The 17,335-nt window shown below is 35.3% G+C and overlaps 1 protein-coding gene across 2 annotated transcripts in view; it reads right to left on the bottom strand.

Annotated features, from left to right (window-relative positions):
- The window catches only part of cacna2d2a (calcium channel, voltage-dependent, alpha 2/delta subunit 2a), a 186,107-nt gene that overhangs the window by 81,605 nt on the left and 87,167 nt on the right, over positions 1-17,335 (bottom strand). For both annotated transcript variants that reach the window (XM_026212970.1, XM_026212972.1), the window contains exon 4: positions 16,944-17,003. In XM_026212970.1, coding sequence (XP_026068755.1) covers positions 16,944-17,003 — 60 coding nt within the window. The remainder of the gene's footprint in view (positions 1-16,943; positions 17,004-17,335) is intronic.

The raw sequence follows: 17,335 nt of genomic DNA, 5'->3' as shown, positions 1-17,335 counted from the left end.
TTAATCGTGAATAAATGTAAAGCTTTTGAGACTATTATTTTGTGTTAATGAATTTGTCATGAAGATGTGACCATTTCTTCCTGTTATGCAGGCTTACTAAATAATCTTGATATAAAAAAAGGGAGGGGGGTGCCCTTTTTCAGTTTCAGCACATGCCCCTCAAAAGGTCTGTGCACGGCCCTGATCGACGAAATGTTTACAATAACACCAGGAATATTTAAAGAGAGTAAACAGGGTCAATTCTGATTTCACACCGGGAAACAACTCATCTTGAATCGTGATTGTGTTAAGTTTAAAGTGGCTGTCAGACTCTGTATTTGTCACACAAACGCTGACGGATGATCCACAGCGGAGGAGACGATACATTACTGCTGGGAAACATTCCTGTCAGAAAAACCTCAATACTGCAGATACGCTTGTGTTTAAAGTTTAACATGCAGTTGTTTTCTGTTTCCTGAATCCATCAATACGTTGCATGCTTTATTCTGTCGACTCGTCAATAGATAAGACAAAGTGACAGGAAGGCAGAGAAACATACAGATGATCGATCCCTGTTGTACTTTACATCAAAACCCATTACATTAACTCATTACACACATGTCAGCTAAGATAGCGAGAGAGATGTGAATGTATTGAATTTTTTAAGGCACTTTTCAGCACTTTGTAAGCTCTTTATCTTCTAGTGTCAGCTCTTCAATGATCACTCTACACCAGTTTATTTGTGTAGTTTTAGTTAATATTTTGATGTTTTCATTTCAATTGTAGTGCCAGGCTGTTGTTTTAAATACAAATGTAGTTATTTTGACTTATACATTTGATTTTATTTTATTTCAGTCAAAACTGATTTTATTCCAAGTAGTGAAAGTGTTTTTTTTTTTTTTTTTTTTTTTACTTTTACTGTAATAACCCTGGTACTTGTCTATCTAAAAGAAGGTCTGGATTTTTCTTTGAAAATCACTAGAGTTAGCAAAGTTTTCAGAAACAGTTTCAACTGAAGAATTAAACAGCAAATTATCCAGATATCAATACTGAGGTATTTCTAAATAATTGAATTGGAAATAAAGCAGTCGACTGGAACATGAAAAGTTATTATTGGTTAATACATCAGCAGGAAGAAAACATGCTGTGAATAATAATTTGATGAAGGATCAGTAAAGTAGGAGTAGTAAATTAGTAGGATCTTTTTTCTTTAAAGTAACATGCACCTATGAACTGTGCACAATATAACTAGACCATTTTTTAAAGAAATGAATAGGATCAATTTTAGTTTGACATCAAATGCAGATGTGTGTGAGGGGCCTGAGGGTCCAGAGCCCTATTAGCATACGATCACAATCCCAGGGTTTTTAAACAATTACTGTGTTTGAGCAGTGCACAGATGTTCATTTTATTGCCAATACACAAATAAACGTGGATAAAACAGCTAAAGTAAGCGGCACAAATTTGGATGCAGTGAATGCCATTTTCCATGAGTAACAAACACATCAGTGTGCTGCACGTGCCACAGTCTCATTTCAACTGGCAGCTCATACAAATATTGTTAAATTTTATATATATATATATATATATATATATATATATATATATATATATATATATATATATATATATATATATATATATATAATACCGAAGTAGAAATATAGAGAAAACACACACACACACACACACACACACACTGTAGGTATAAATATATATAAGACAATATATAATTAAATATTATGTATAGCAAGTTGCATACAAATTATGCATTTTCAATTCAGATTTTTTTGTCATTCTTCATTTAAAACCATTTAATTTAAAATCCCAATCCTTTTATGCATCTCTCCACCTTTTCTCCTTCATAACCTGTTTTTCTTACACCTTATTTCCTCCTAATTTCTCTCCTTTTGTGGCTTTTCTATTGCCGTCAGATCACTGGAGCTGCAGGCAGCACAATCGCTCTGTGAATATTCCAATCCTCTGATAAGGCGAGGGAATGCTGTCCCGTTGCATTGTGGGTAATACGGTCCTCTATTGTTCTGTGAAAGGGTTCCATTGAGGAGTCTGTGTCTAGCAGCAGATAAAATCGTAACACGGCGTGGACACACTGCCTGATAATGGCATGATTCACGGCAACACACACACACTCACACACACACTGCAACAAGCTTAAACTGATCTGGATAAAAGTGTTTTAACGAACAAAGATCAATATCAAAAGTCAAAAGAGCCCACCCACAAGCATCTATGATACTCAGGTCCTTCCTTCAGTGGGATTTTTTCAATAGTTGATTATCTTCCAGTCAGAAATCTCAGGGATGGTTGCTTAGTAAACATATAACAATTACAATTTGAGAAATAATTTGTGTAAAAATGGGTTTGTTCTAATCATTAATTCTAAATAAGGGTCACAGCAATAGTTAGAGATGGCCACCGTCTATTAAATCTTACATTATAGTATGTGTAAAATGATATCACAACACATTAACCATAGCAGTATGATATATATATACATATAGTATTTTCCGGACTATAAGTCGTACTTTTTATTCATAGTTTGGCTGATCTTGCGACTTATAGTCAGGTGCAACTTATATATGTTTTTTTTACCTCTTCATGACGTATTTTTGGACTGATGTGACTTATACTTAGGGGCGATTTATAGTCCGATTTTTTTTTTTAATTCAATGCAAATATATACACTTTTTTTTCTCAGAAATTCTATGCAAAAATGTTTTACATACTGAACAATCCTGTACGAATATCAGAAAATTATTTTCTTGTTAATAATAAATAAAAGTAAAAATAAGTCAAAGTTAGCAGCCAAATAACTTCGAATGTAAAAAAAGAAAAAAGAAATTCATTCATTTTGAATGAAATATTCAGCTCAAATATTCAAAAAAAGCTTTAAAATAAAAAACAATGCAAAAAAATAAAAAAATACTTCTAGTATAAAATGCTAGTAGAATACTACTACTACTACCGTATTAATAAATATTATTACTATTTTAAATTCTTAATTATAGAGGAAAAAGTCTGTGTGGATGATAAGTCCAAAACAGAGAAATTAAGGCAAATTGAACATTTCAACAAACAACACATCAGCATTAACAGTACTGATACATTTCATGCAAAATTGATCTCTCCTCACTATTATAGCACGTTTTGTCCAACATTTGTTGCCCCCCCCCCCCCTTTACTTATTTAAAAGTGTTTTTAAATGAGCGCTTTTCCATGAGAGAGCCAAAGAGCCGCTGGCCCTCTTCAGAGCCGTCCTGAGAGCAGCCAATCAACAATCAGTCGCTGCCGTCATAACCCTGTTATTTGCGACCCTGTAATCATTTCCATCAAAATGCAGCGATGTCCATAAAATCTGCAGACAACATATAAATCACAGGCAACCTTTCAGAGAGAATACTCATCGAGTCAAGGACACCGAGAGAGAGAGAGAGAGAGAGAGAGAGAGAGAGAGAGAGAGAGAGATGGATGCATGTCAGTCCAGCTGTAGTAGATGTACAAAAGGCTCATTTCATACACATATGTATTGACTAGACCAACACATCACCAGATCATCTTCAAGCTATACTCTCTCTCTCTCTCTCTCTCTCTCTCTCACACACACACACACATACACACACACACATTGCATAATCACCATGCAAATGGCCTGTTAACATTTCCCAGGCATATCATTTACAATTGAAAAGTGTGAATGTGCTCAAAATGTCCAGCAATATAGAAGGGACGAAATTGTTATCTGTCATATGAGCACAAACATATTTATACATACAGCAGTCGGTTAGATGGCTGTCAAAACAGGTTTCTCCTTCAATGCCGTCTGTTTTTACACCAGCAAGATCCAAAGAAAGAGAAACATTTGGTGAAAAACACCATGAAGATGAAAAAAGGAATTGAATATAAAGCAGGTTCCTCCAGTTTTTAGATATTTTAGTTGTGTTGTAAATAAAATTGTGCTCATAAACAAAAAAAAAACTTTTTTTCATTTAACTGATTTTACCATATTAAACAATTACAGAGATCTAACAAGTTCCAACAGTGGTTTAGAAATTATGCCAAAGTTAACATTTCATCAAAAAAAATAAAAATAAAATAAAGACACAAATGCAATAAATAAAACATAAATAAATAAATACAAAAAGTGAGTAAATAAAGTTTAAAACTATTATAATCATCTTATATTTAAAAACACTTCAATAATTATACAATGTAAAAAAGAATACTATGAATAAAAGGAAAAGTTATTCTAATAGAAGAATCACCCACATACAGGTCATCTGCCCTCACAATTAATCAAACACTAATAATACATAAATGATTAGTTTAATTAGATAGTTGCTAAGGATGTTAGGGGTGATTGGCAGGCCGGTGCTATGCAACTGCTATGGGGGGTTGGTTACTTACAGATTTTATAATCTCTACCCTTTCAAAAAAAAACAAAAAAACTTCCTGTTGCAATACTTATTACATGGTTCTATGTAATAAGTATTTACTTAATACAGATCAATAGGATTTATCGGCTGTAGCACAAATAGTTAAGGTAACTGCTTGAAATAAACATGTATGAGCAATGGTAGTTTTGAATGATGCCTTCCTTAGGAAACATCACTGTAAAAAGTTATTTTTGAATTTGAAAAACATCTTCTTGCAAACTGATCTACAACCAGATACAACATTCACAAAGATTTAGACACCTGAGAATATAAAATAAGCAATGACAGACCAATTATATTTCATCAGAAGTAATTTCAGTTTAGTTTTTAGTGTGGCACAGAAGTGGGTGGGGTTTTTGTGTTATTTGCCTCAATGTGAACAAGGCCAGATAAAAAAAAGAACATGCTGCATAAAAAAACAGGTCTCAAGTCTTCCACCTGATAAACAATGTTCTCTTTATAAGCGAGGAAAACCCTCAAGACTTCATGCTTTTGTGCTGAACTTTCAAACATGCTTTAAACTGTTGCAGTACTTGAATCAACGCTGCATCGACCGACTAACTAGCTGTGAAATATACTACTGATTGTTTTCCAAATGACTTTATGCTAAAAGAAGCAGAATATTACGGCTGATCAACATGTGGTGCTTTACTTTATCTAAATCTGCGAGCATCAAATGTATGACAAAATTACTCTGCAAACAACACCATTCAATTCAACGGAAGTGTTAGAAAACTCATCAACCAACTGAACGCGTCCATGAGAAAAATTGTGTAATTTCAACCATTTTCAAAAGAGCTAGTTTTCTCTTTTCACTTTGCCTTTAATCTTGGACGAACACACACACACTGATGGAGAGAAAGCCCTTCATGGGGGTTTAGCGTGTGATGAGATGGGCTGTTGTCTTTTGGAGCGTGGCGAGGTGGATTTGGGGAGCTATCGATCTGTATTGAGGGATCGATGGAGAGGCTTTAGAGACACCTCAACCCCTGAGCCCCATCTCTTCATTCGGTCCGGCCTTGCGAAGTTGCGTGGGAGACCTCACAACACCTCACAATTTATATAGACTGTGCAATCATTTACAATTATGTTGCCTGCGGATGCTTTCTTACAAAAGCGACTTGAAAAAAGTGCACATGTGGTGTAAGTGGCAGCTACTAAAGCCGGTATATCAAGGGATACGAATCAAGTAATAAAGCGAGACATCAGACACCAAGACGAGAACTGTTACATACGTGGGGCTAATAGCATTTCTGAGAACACGCTTCAAAATAAACCATCTTTAATGGTATTAGCAGAACACTAGATTACAAAAACTCATGTCATCAAGAAATGCTTTTTGAGTGTCTTTATAAAGTCTTTTAGAGATTAAAGAAAAAAGCAACAGCACAGGGCACAAGAACTAGAGTAAAGAATTCTTTAAAAAGCTTCTCCTCACTTTTCGGTTGAAATGATGCATAGTTGTAAAAGTGTAGACAGTAGTGAAGAAAGTGAAGACGAGTACTCTAGTTTTAGGCCTGCATGGATGCCGTGCAGGTAAAAGTCAGTTTTTCTCTTTGACCTTTCTATTTCTCCTTGACTTTGACACAAACTAACTGCTTCTACAGCCTACAGAAGTGTGATGGCTCCCGGAGAGAAGCGTCAGAATATTCAGTGAAGACGTGGTTTGCAGGAGTGCAGAGGAGGCTGAGAGCTAAAGCAGCCTGAGTGCTTCTACCTGGAGGAGAGACACTCCAGTAAATTACAGAGACGACTCCAATCAGGATGCTAAAATTACAAAAGCTGAAGGGTCACCAAGGCAACCACTGGAGGCAGAGGGTGCAGACGACATGCATGTTGATGTGCGCTGGACTGAAACTATAGGTCGAGATTAAGACTCATTTCATCATGAAAAAGGCTCTTATGTCTCTCAGGCTGTTCACAGCACAGCTCACAATATCATACAATATCAAATATTATATTAACAATATCATATATTAACAGTATGCAGTATATGTACACTGTGCCCTGTATGCAGATTTGCTTTGTGCAACACAGATGACCTACAACATTCATCAAAATGCACAATATACTGTATCCCACAATGCAATGCCTTCAAATGTGACAAATTGAGCAATAGCTGCCATGATTTTAACATTAGTAACATTATCTTTTCATTTTATCTGCCAACATTTTTCAAATAATACACTGTAAAAAATGAATCAAGGGTCTTGTAATTTTCAATAGAGAAATTAAGGTGATAATTCAACATATATTGTATGCTTTATTTATTTAATTAATTAATTAATTAAAGTTTCCCTCCCTACAGTTTTTTAAAGTAATCTTAAGCAATTTTGAGGCTTGAACTGAGGAACTGATTAAAGTGAAATAAAAAAAACCTACCTATTCTTTTAATTACAAAATACAAAATAACTCAAAGTCAAATACAACCAGGTAATATTATTTTATAAATAAAATAAATAAGCTATAGATGACCTCTAAATATACCTAAATATATAATAAACAAACTAAATGTATAATAACAATATTTTGTAATAAACAATAATAATTAAATAAACAAACTAATTAAAAATAAATACATATACATGATTTCTTTATTTTATCTGCCAACATTTTTAAAGTAGTATAAATATAAATAATACATGCTAAAAGTAAACTCTATACTATATGAATAATTGGATGAATGAATGAATGAATGCATGCAGATGCTGGACGCCACTTGCTGAAAGATGCCATGGGAAATGTTTAAAAGGTTTTGCATACTGATTCACATGCTATTCAAAAAAGTATTACACTATAGTTTTCCATTACAAATAGTTTTGTCATATTTTTCATATTTGCCAGATGTGCTCCAGTATCTGTAGATTACATCCATCTCTCTGACCACTAATGAAAATGAAAAAAGTGAAAATGATGTGACGTGTGGCAAAGTATGGTATCTCATAGTTGGAATTTGTGCTCTGCACACACACAGCAGTGAGTAATGAACACACACACACACACACACACACACACACACACACACACTCGGAGCAGTGGGCAGCCATTTTTGCTGCGGCGCCAGGAGAGCAGTTGGGGGTTCAGTGCATTTGATCAAGGGTCTCAGTGTGGTATTGAGGGTGGAAGAGCTCTGGTCATTCACTCCCAACTGCCCCCCCCCTTTTTAAATGAATGCTAAGTGAAAGTTTTTTTTTGTTTTAATGAAAGTGGCTTGGATCGGTACTACAGTTGGTGCCAGCTTTGCCCCGCAGCCAAGCAGTGCAGTTCTGCCACAATAAAAACAGTCTTTGAGATAATTGGCTCTTCAAAGTGGAACAAAACTGCTCTCTCTCCCCAGCCCCTCTAAGTGCTTGGGGTCCATTAGCCATTGCATACATTACTGGCTTTAGAGGGCCATCTTAAAGACCTTTAATCAAGCTAAAAGTAGAGATGTATTAGAACAACCTCCATTCTGGACCTCTTCCATATGTCCTTGAGCGCATAGTGTGTGTGGCTGTGAATTTGTTCTGGCTGTTGCATTTTCTTCTTATTTTATTATGCTATTAATTTTATATCTGTCAGCTTGATAATCTGGTTTAACACAATGTCAAATCATGGTTTTTAATCACCCTCCTATTAAAAAAATAAATAAAATTCAGTCAATTTGTGGAGTTGTAAAGAAAATTGTAAAATTAAAAAAAATATATATTTGGTCATTAATTGTTGTTTCAAACACATGAAGATTGTTGCAATTACAACTAGGACTAAAGCTTCAAAATGGACATGAAAGCACTATAAAATCGTCCAAACAAAGTCATTTGAATCCGTAAAAGTGCTTTGCTTGGGGAACAGATTGAATTTTCAGTAGAAAGTAAAAACAATCATTAAATCAACTGATCCAAACTGGTCTGAATAACTGGTTTATGAATCACACTCAGTGAGTGACCAAACAGTTGGTAACCATTTACTTCCATAATATTTATTTTATTTTTTCATAACTTGAAAGTCATTGGCTACAGTCACCTGTTTGGTTACCAACATTCTTCAAAACATCGCTTTTGTGCTCAACTGAAGAAAGAAACCCATACAGGTTTGGAAAAACTGGATGATGAGTAAATGTTTAAGGCACCTTTTCAAAGAGCCGATTTCTAAGAAATGCATCTGCTGCCAGGTTTAAAATGATGATGTTGAGGGCCGTAGGAGCCTGTGAACTCTTTGTAAGTCTTTATAGCTGCAGGTTGAGTTTCTAGAGGCATGAGGCATATTCAAGGGAGAGATAATGGAACATGCGACCCGTGTTAGTGACCCTCCAGAGGAAAGAGAGTCAAAATGAACATGACAGAAGAGTGAGAAGTGATTCCCTCAGGCATCTAATGTTACTGATCATGTATGACTGTCTAACACAATGAGTTGTGTGTATGACTCTGACTGAAATAAAAAACTTTCCCAAACAATGTGACAAACATTTCAAATAGTAGTACACTACACCACTGTCACATGACCTTGATTAGGGAAGTGTTGTCTAAATCATCCAAAAATGTTACAAAGGTAAAACTTGCAGCCGGATCAAATAACAAATCACAAATACATGACCTGTGCTGGCAAAATGAGCACATTTTCAAAAATTAGTTATTTTTATTTTCACAGTCTCCATTAAATTGTGCAGGTGTTTTATAGATATTTTTAAGTTCCTACAAATCTTTACAAATGTAATTCAGTCACACAATACAGTACACACTGTAATCAAATTCCTAAATTTAACAGACCACATCCGAGTGAATGCATATCCCAAACCATAATCCTAAAGTCAGAATACATCCTAACATATGCGGAGGGAAATTTTCATGAATGCAATGTCAAAAGAAGAACTGCAAGCTTCTTGTTTTCTGATGAAAGGCTTGATTGATTAGAGAATGATGATTATGGCAAATGGCCTGGAAGACAGCAGTCTCTCTCATAGCACAGAGCGCCTCTCCTCTCCTCTCTCCTCTAATGGCACAGCTATTAGCGCTAATGCATTTCAAACATACTGCTGACACGTTGGATGGAAAGTGCACATCTTTTCCCCGTCTCTCGCTCCTCTCACTGCTGTCTTACACAGCACGAGCCTTTCCTCACAACACTCTTCAAACGCATCTAATCAAACAGGCTTGGGCTTCCTCGCAGCTCTTTACCTTCAAACTGACAGCTACAAGTACTGTGACATACGCTGATAAGCACAGCTAACACTAGCAGAAACAGATATGGACGAAACCATCCAAATGCATTCATTGGTAGTGATTAGAGCTTTAATTGTAGTGATGGTACGATTACAGCCACATTAATGAGTTGTGTCACATTGAAAATAGTTATTACATAGTGCTAAGCGCAGCAAAAACAAATGTAGCTATTATCATAATAGCACGTTGCAGAACTTTATTAAAAAGCAACTACAGTTTGTGATCGCAGAAGACTCTTATTTGTATCTTATTGTATCTTGACTCTTATTTCTTATTTGACATGCAGAAGGCTTTTATTTGTATGTAAATTCCTTTATGTCTACGCAGATGTGCATCAAAAGGTACTTTGGTTACTACCAAATTCACTAACAAATTACTCTTATGAGTCAAATATTGACAAATGAAGCATTCAGTAGTTACAGGATTGAATAGTATTAAATATGGTATTAAAATATCCAGTGAAACAGTGGCGGGGCATCGAGCCAGAGAAGATGTAGTCTTTTGGTAGTCGTTGTGCTGCATGCACCAGTTTAAATGAGACAATCGCATTAATCAGCCAAGAAATGGCTCTCAAACCAATTCTGACAGAGAGGCTAGCCTAAACGACCTTGAGAAATAAGACGCAATAAAATAATTTAACGACTATTTCACACACTATTGCATTCAGATGGATTTAAAAGGACAGCGTGCCATGACTTGCATTGCTGTTATTACAAGCCAAGCCACGAGAGCTCGATACTGTGGTTAAACATGACAAGCACTGCATTAAAACAGCTCATTCTGTATTGTGGACAGAGACAGGTGGCTGGACAAACAAATGCAACATGTCAAACACTACATATAGTATGATATGAAATCATATAATGCTAACACTACCGCTGCTATAATCTTGATGATCCACAATTCATTATATTGACAAGGACAATCAGGTCATACCTGTTATGCAGCTCTGGCATATTTGATATTTTATATTATTATTTGCATTACTATAGTTATTATATGAAAAATAAAAAAAAATGAAAAAAATAAATATATATAAATATATTAATATATAATACATGAAATACATGATACATGAATTTAAATTCTACCAAATATATTAGAAAATTAAAACTAAATATGACTTAAATAACTTAAATACTTAAATACATGAATAAATAAAATGAATAAATAAAACTAAAATATATGAAATTGGTAAGAAATATATATAAAAAATAAAGAAGTTTGTACACACTTTTCATTTCTTTATATTTTAAACAATAATGTATAATAAGAATAATATGTAATAATATTTAACAATATTTATTATAACTCAATAAAAACTAAAAATATAAACATTTAAAACTGAAATAAAATGTATTAAATATATTCATCATGAAATTTAAATGTCTATAAAATAAATAAAAAATTATATATCAAATAAGGTATAAAACACTCACTGATCAATATATAACTGAACTGCGCTCTTGCCCACCTCTTCCAACCGAGCCAGGGACTGCTAAATGGAGCGATCAGCGACTAGTCAAGCGAACCAGGCTTTGGGGGTTAAGATTGCTTAGTGTGAGCACACCTTAATTATTCTCCGCACAAAAGAGTCTCTACCCACACAACAAGTGTTGTCCCGCAACACATACTGCTAATAGGAAGTTGAAATAAAGAAAGAAAGAATATTTATTAATGCATTTTCATGTAAAAAAAAAATGAATACAATTTCGATCTTAAAAAGTACTGTTTTATATATTAATATTCAACAATAAAAATCTACAGTATGATTTATGTCAGTAATTGACTTTCTGTAAAGTGTCTCATAGTGTTTTACAACAGTACATTAATCATGTAGATCAAAAGAGTGACGGCGAGGACAGACGCAGGACTTTCGGAACAGATGAGGTGTGCGGTTATCTATCATGCCTGTCATGGTAATTAAGTGTATATGGCAGCTGCGATGTCTGGCCATCAGGGGAAGCGCGCGGGGCAAAGTAATGGTGACTCAATCAATGAAGTACGAGCTGCCTCGCCGGTCACTACGGCAACAGCAGCCACGGTATTCGGGGAATCTGGGCCGATGATGTCACCTCTGTTAGCACAAAGCACATATGGACTGAAGCAGGTAATGAACAAAAGCTTTGCAAACACACACAGACGGGCAGGTGTTCTCGTTCCCACAGCTGGCCATGCATAGAGAAGAACACACATGGACATATACTAACAAACACACATGACTGCATATACTAATGATATTTAATTTGTGTCAGGGCTCATGAAAAGACCATTAAAGGAACGCGATTTTACCAGCTTTGCTAGTTAGAAAACGAGCACATGCATATCATACCGTATCATATCATATCATATCATATCATATCATATCATATCATATCATATCATATCAAATATCATATCATATCATATATCGTATGATTTGGGGAGATGGGGAAGCTACTTTAAAACGACCCATTATTTAACAGTCAAACCCACTGAATATAACAGGCTACTAATAAAAGCAGTGCACGTTTTAAAAGGACAAAATCCCTTTTAAACTGTCACATGATTTTGAGAACACATGATCAGGCAAATTCACATGATCTCAGTAACAAATCCTCTCTATGCAGACTGGCGGTTTCAGTCCCTGCTAACCAAATCTCACAAAGAGAAACCTGCACAGTGGCTGTAAAAACACAAGAAGACTTGTTTTTAAATCGTTTTATTCACTTACGAACACTGTTGGGAATGTTACTTTAAAAAATTAATTAGTTATAGTTACTCACTACTTGTTCCCAAAAGTAACTGAGTTAGTACCCGAATTACTCTATAATAAAAGTAACTCGTTACCAGGGAAAGTAACTATTTGCGTTACTGTAAAAAACAAAAAAAAAAGTTGCTTTATGTCAAAAATGCTTTTTTTTTTTTTTTTTTTTTGGAGCGGTTTTCACAAGTTAGTTAAAATGAGTAGAACAGACAGGTGTTCGTACATAACTTTCAATATTTATTGCACGTCAGCAAGACAGCAAGAGTTTTATCCTGCACTTCCAATTATTATCTTTTGTATGAAAAGTGTTTTTGACCACTAGCATTGTAAATGCGTGTGTCACATATTACATGTCCACATTACATCCACGTTGCACGTGCTTATATCTACACCTTGAAAATGCAAACTTTTTTTGCAAACTGACTCGCAATCTCTGCTGCTGCTGCGAATCTCGCGTGTGTGCGTGCATGCGTGTGTGTGTGACGCCACTCGCTGTGTGAGGCAGGGGTGAGTTCGGATTACATAGTTTATTAAACCACTGCAAAGTAAAGTAACGCATCGCATTTAATGTCCGGTAATGTTAACGGCCTTATAACGACGCAAAAAATAATTAGTTAGATTACCCCGTTACTGAAAAAATAACCTAACGTCACGTTACCTAACGTCGTTCTTTTAAACGGCATTATTCCAAACACTGCTTAAGAATGCTTCAGGACAAAGGATGGTCCAGATAAATGGATTTCTTATAGTTGATGAATGGCCATCCTATTCCAATGAGACTGCAATATCAGCGAGGAGGCGCTGGGTGATGCTTGTGAGATGTAAGGTCATTTAAGGGTGTCAAAATGACTTCTGCAATCTAACTGACCATTTTCTGCTGTGGTATAAAATGAAGAATATTGTTCTTGGATTTTCATGCAGGATAACACACTATCTCATGCTGCATAAATACCATGGTGCAAAACAGTTTGAAAATGTGTTTCTACAGCCACTGCGCAGGTTTCTCTTTGTGAGGTTTGGTTCGCAGTGACTGAAAATGCCAGTCTGCACGGAGAGGATCTTCATGCTTCAAACACCTGTCTGACCAAGAGTCACTCACAAATATTTTTACGGTTCAATAATCTCTGTTTACCTAAGAAAACCTGACAAACTATTGACCAAACCAGTCTGAGATTAATACCAGTTAGCTGAAATGAAATCTCTTTATTGTACCGGAATCATATTGATATGTCACTTTCATAATAATTTGGAACATGTTGTACTTCTAAGAATGCTACCATTTTGCATCTGATCCATGTGACACAAATGGCCTCTTTTTCTCACCATCTCTCGGTTTTCCTCCAGCTGTTGCTCTGAGACGTGTGCATTTTTGCGCTCCTAATGTGCTAAAGAGCATGTGAGACTAATCTAATTACAGCATCGCTCCAGAAGAGACGGTGAAACTGTTACAAATCTAAAACCGACAAATAGAGAGACCCCATGCTGTATTCCAGCATCCCCAACGGCCTTCCTCTCGTTCTTGTCTCTCCTGTGAAGATAGTGAATTGGTTTGGCCCCTACAGTGCTTCATTACCTGGCCTAATTATAAAGGCAAATGAAATCAGCCCCGAAATACATTATTAATGTCCGCACAACATTAGAATTCAATTGCAGTATTTGCAACAATATGATATTTTCAAACTGTTTTCACGCCTGATTAGAAACGAGGACAGATAAGAAGGAGGTGCGAGAGGAAAGAGAGAGATAGTGAAAAAGGAAGGTGTGCACAGAGGAGAGAGTGAAGAAAACTGAGAGAGAGAGAAGACGTATATGAAAGACGGCTAAATGAATACTGCAAAAATAGACAGACGAAAGACAGACTGAAATGTGCAATAGTTCTGACCTCTAACATTAGAAAAAAAGCACAAGTCAACAGGTGTTTGTGCTTTGACCAATCTCAATAGTCTAGCAATACTTTCCAATGCATAAATAAGATCTCATTAATGTCTTAATTGTTTCTCCAAGCAACAAGCAATCAATCTAAATGGACATTTTTTACTTAAAGGATTGGTTCTTCCAAAAATGGAAATTTACTTAAAATTTGCACACCCTCAGCCCATCCAAGATGTAGATGAGTTTGTTTCTTCATGGGAACAGATTTGGAGAAATTTTACATTACATCACTTACTCACTGATGGATGCTCTGCAGTGAATGGGTGCCGTCAGAATGAGAGTCCAAACAGCTGATAAAAACATCACAATAATCCACAAGTAATTGAAACCCACTCCAGTCCATCAGTTAACATCTCATGAAATAAAAATCTGCATGTTTGTAAGAAACAAATCCATCAAGACATTTTTAATCAATCAGTTGAGTCCTATTCATAATATACTTTCTCCATTGAAAAAGCCAAGCTCGATTTACAACCACAAACAGTCCAAAACATTACTAAACTAATTTGTCAGTGGATTTCAGGACCACAGGAGATGGACTTTTTCACTGGAGGAAACACTATTATAGATTGTGGACTAGGCTTTTTTAGCCACAAGTTATGGTTTAAAGTTAAAATACTTTGGTGATAGATTTTTTTTCTTAGAAATATGCAGCTTTTCACATCGTAAAATGTCAATTGATGGACTGGAGTGGTGTGGATTACTTGTGGATTATTGTGTGTTTTTGTTAATTACAGACCTCAGTAATTACAGTAATAAAGACTAAGATCTCAATATGAGCTTGAAACATTTCTCATTCAACTCTCAAATGATCTCAGCTGTGATCCACATTCAGGGTGGTCCACCATAGGGTCAATTTCCATTTTTTGCCAACTTTTTTTTTTTTTAAATAAAAAGTATATATGGATGAATCATTAAAAATAAGATCAATAACATGCATTAAGAGTACAGAATGGGGGAATTTTCATTTCATGCTGACTTTAAAAATAAAACCCACCTACAAAGACATCCAAGGCTTTACAAAACCTTCCGAAATAGCCACTGTTTAGTGATACACAGAAAACAAAGATGACAAAGTATGTGCTTGTACGTTTATAATATGATCTGTATAAAGTCTGAAGTCTGTTAGGTCATTTGAGCTGATGCGGCGGCATACAGGGTGACAGACAGCGGCCTGCGTCCTCCATCGCCTCCCTCCTTCACTGCTGACTTAAGTGGCTAAGCAGCCATGAATAGAGATGGGCACTCAGAGAGGAGGTCTCATAATTATTAGTTTTACAGCCTTTTCTCAAATATCCCGCGGGAGCAACGGGGTTAAAAATCCATTTGTGGGAAGTGTAGCATGACAGCAAGGCAGGGTCTCCATGGAGACAGCCAACATCGCACAGCAGTGTGTGTGTGTCATGAATGTGTGTTTATGTCTGTGTGAGTCGCATGTATAGAGTGCATTGGTATGGTGTTTTTGTAGCCATGAACAAACCTGCTCTAAAAAACAAGCTCGGACAACTTTATTACTAATACATAATACAAAATGTGATGGTTACAAGTGAATGTGAAATATCAAACTAATCAGCAATCTACACCATCTTTTGGTTGTCACAGCATATAAGCTCACAGATTCAACCTGTTCCTCATAATACTGCCGTGGCGTCTGAGCTCGACCCTCCATGGGCGCCTGGGAGTTTTGCTCAAGGAGCTCCATTGAAAGAGTTACTCTAGCATTTGACAACATGACTAACTTAGCCAGTCGACTGCACTGAAAAAAGCCTCTTCGAGTAGTCAATGGGGCGTCCCAGACCAGGGACCATTTCAAAGCAACTATGCTCCTATGTAAAAATACGGCCCGGCTGATACCCGGAACTTTTGCATGCTAGCTATAAAACAACACAAGGTAGGTGTGGCATTTATTGACATGCCAATACTTTAGCAGCTTTACAATTTCTGTCTGTCTGTCAAACAAACTTTTCATGGCATGGTTGTTACCATTAAATAAGAATAAAACCTTAAAAAAAAAATATTTGAACTTTTTAGCTTCTTTCCAAAGCATAATTTCCTATTTTCATTTAAAGTACTAAAATAAAATATATTTTGTTTAATCACTTTTTGTTTGCTTTAAACTATATATATATATATATATATATATATATATATATATATATATATATATATATATATATATATATATATATATATATATATATACACAAAAAGGAAAAAAATTCTAATGCATGGCCGCTTAGAACTTCCGTAAATATATATTATTATTCTTTTAATTTTTTTATTATTATTTATATATATATATATATATATATATATATATATATATATATATATATATATATATATATATATATATATATATATATATATATATTTCAATTTCTCTTGGATTAGTTAAAAAAAATATAATTAATCAAATAAATAAATAGATCTATCCAACAATCAATCAACCCACTTGAACAACCTGATTGTATAAAACCAGAATTATGCTAACATTAATATATATATGGGTGTGTGTGTGTGTGTGTGTGTATATAGATAGATGGATAGATAGATAATTGTTTCTCTTCTACCATTACTGAAAGAAAGCAATCGATTGAGTAAACTGAGTAAGATTGTCACAGTTGATCTTACCTTGATTCCGTCTTGCCATGGATGCTCCCGTTGGATGTCTTCAGCCTCTCTAGCCAACCTCTGAAAGAAAGAAAGAAAGAAAGAAAGAAAGAAAGAAAGAAAGAAATGTCAAAGGTGAAGAATAATGGGTAACAGAACAACAATGACATGAAGTCTGAACTTGGTCCATCCTTTTGGATCACTTCGACTCAGAAACACATACGTTTTGGGCTTTCAAGTACAAACTTTATGATTATTTTTACTTCTCTACTTCAGACTGTTGCGGACGCATCATTATTCAAATGATGGCTAATACTGCACTTTTTATTCCAGCACTTAAATCTCCAAAGTGTTTCTGGGTCAAAGAGATTCAAAATGATCGAGCCATCCACATTTTTTGTCTTCACTAGTTC

This window comes from Carassius auratus, chromosome 31 (genome assembly GCF_003368295.1).
Source record: "Carassius auratus strain Wakin chromosome 31, ASM336829v1, whole genome shotgun sequence".
Lineage (NCBI taxonomy): Eukaryota > Metazoa > Chordata > Actinopteri > Cypriniformes > Cyprinidae > Carassius > Carassius auratus.
The sequence above is the reverse complement of the archived record's forward strand: the minus strand, read 5'-3'. Positions and strand labels throughout refer to the sequence as shown.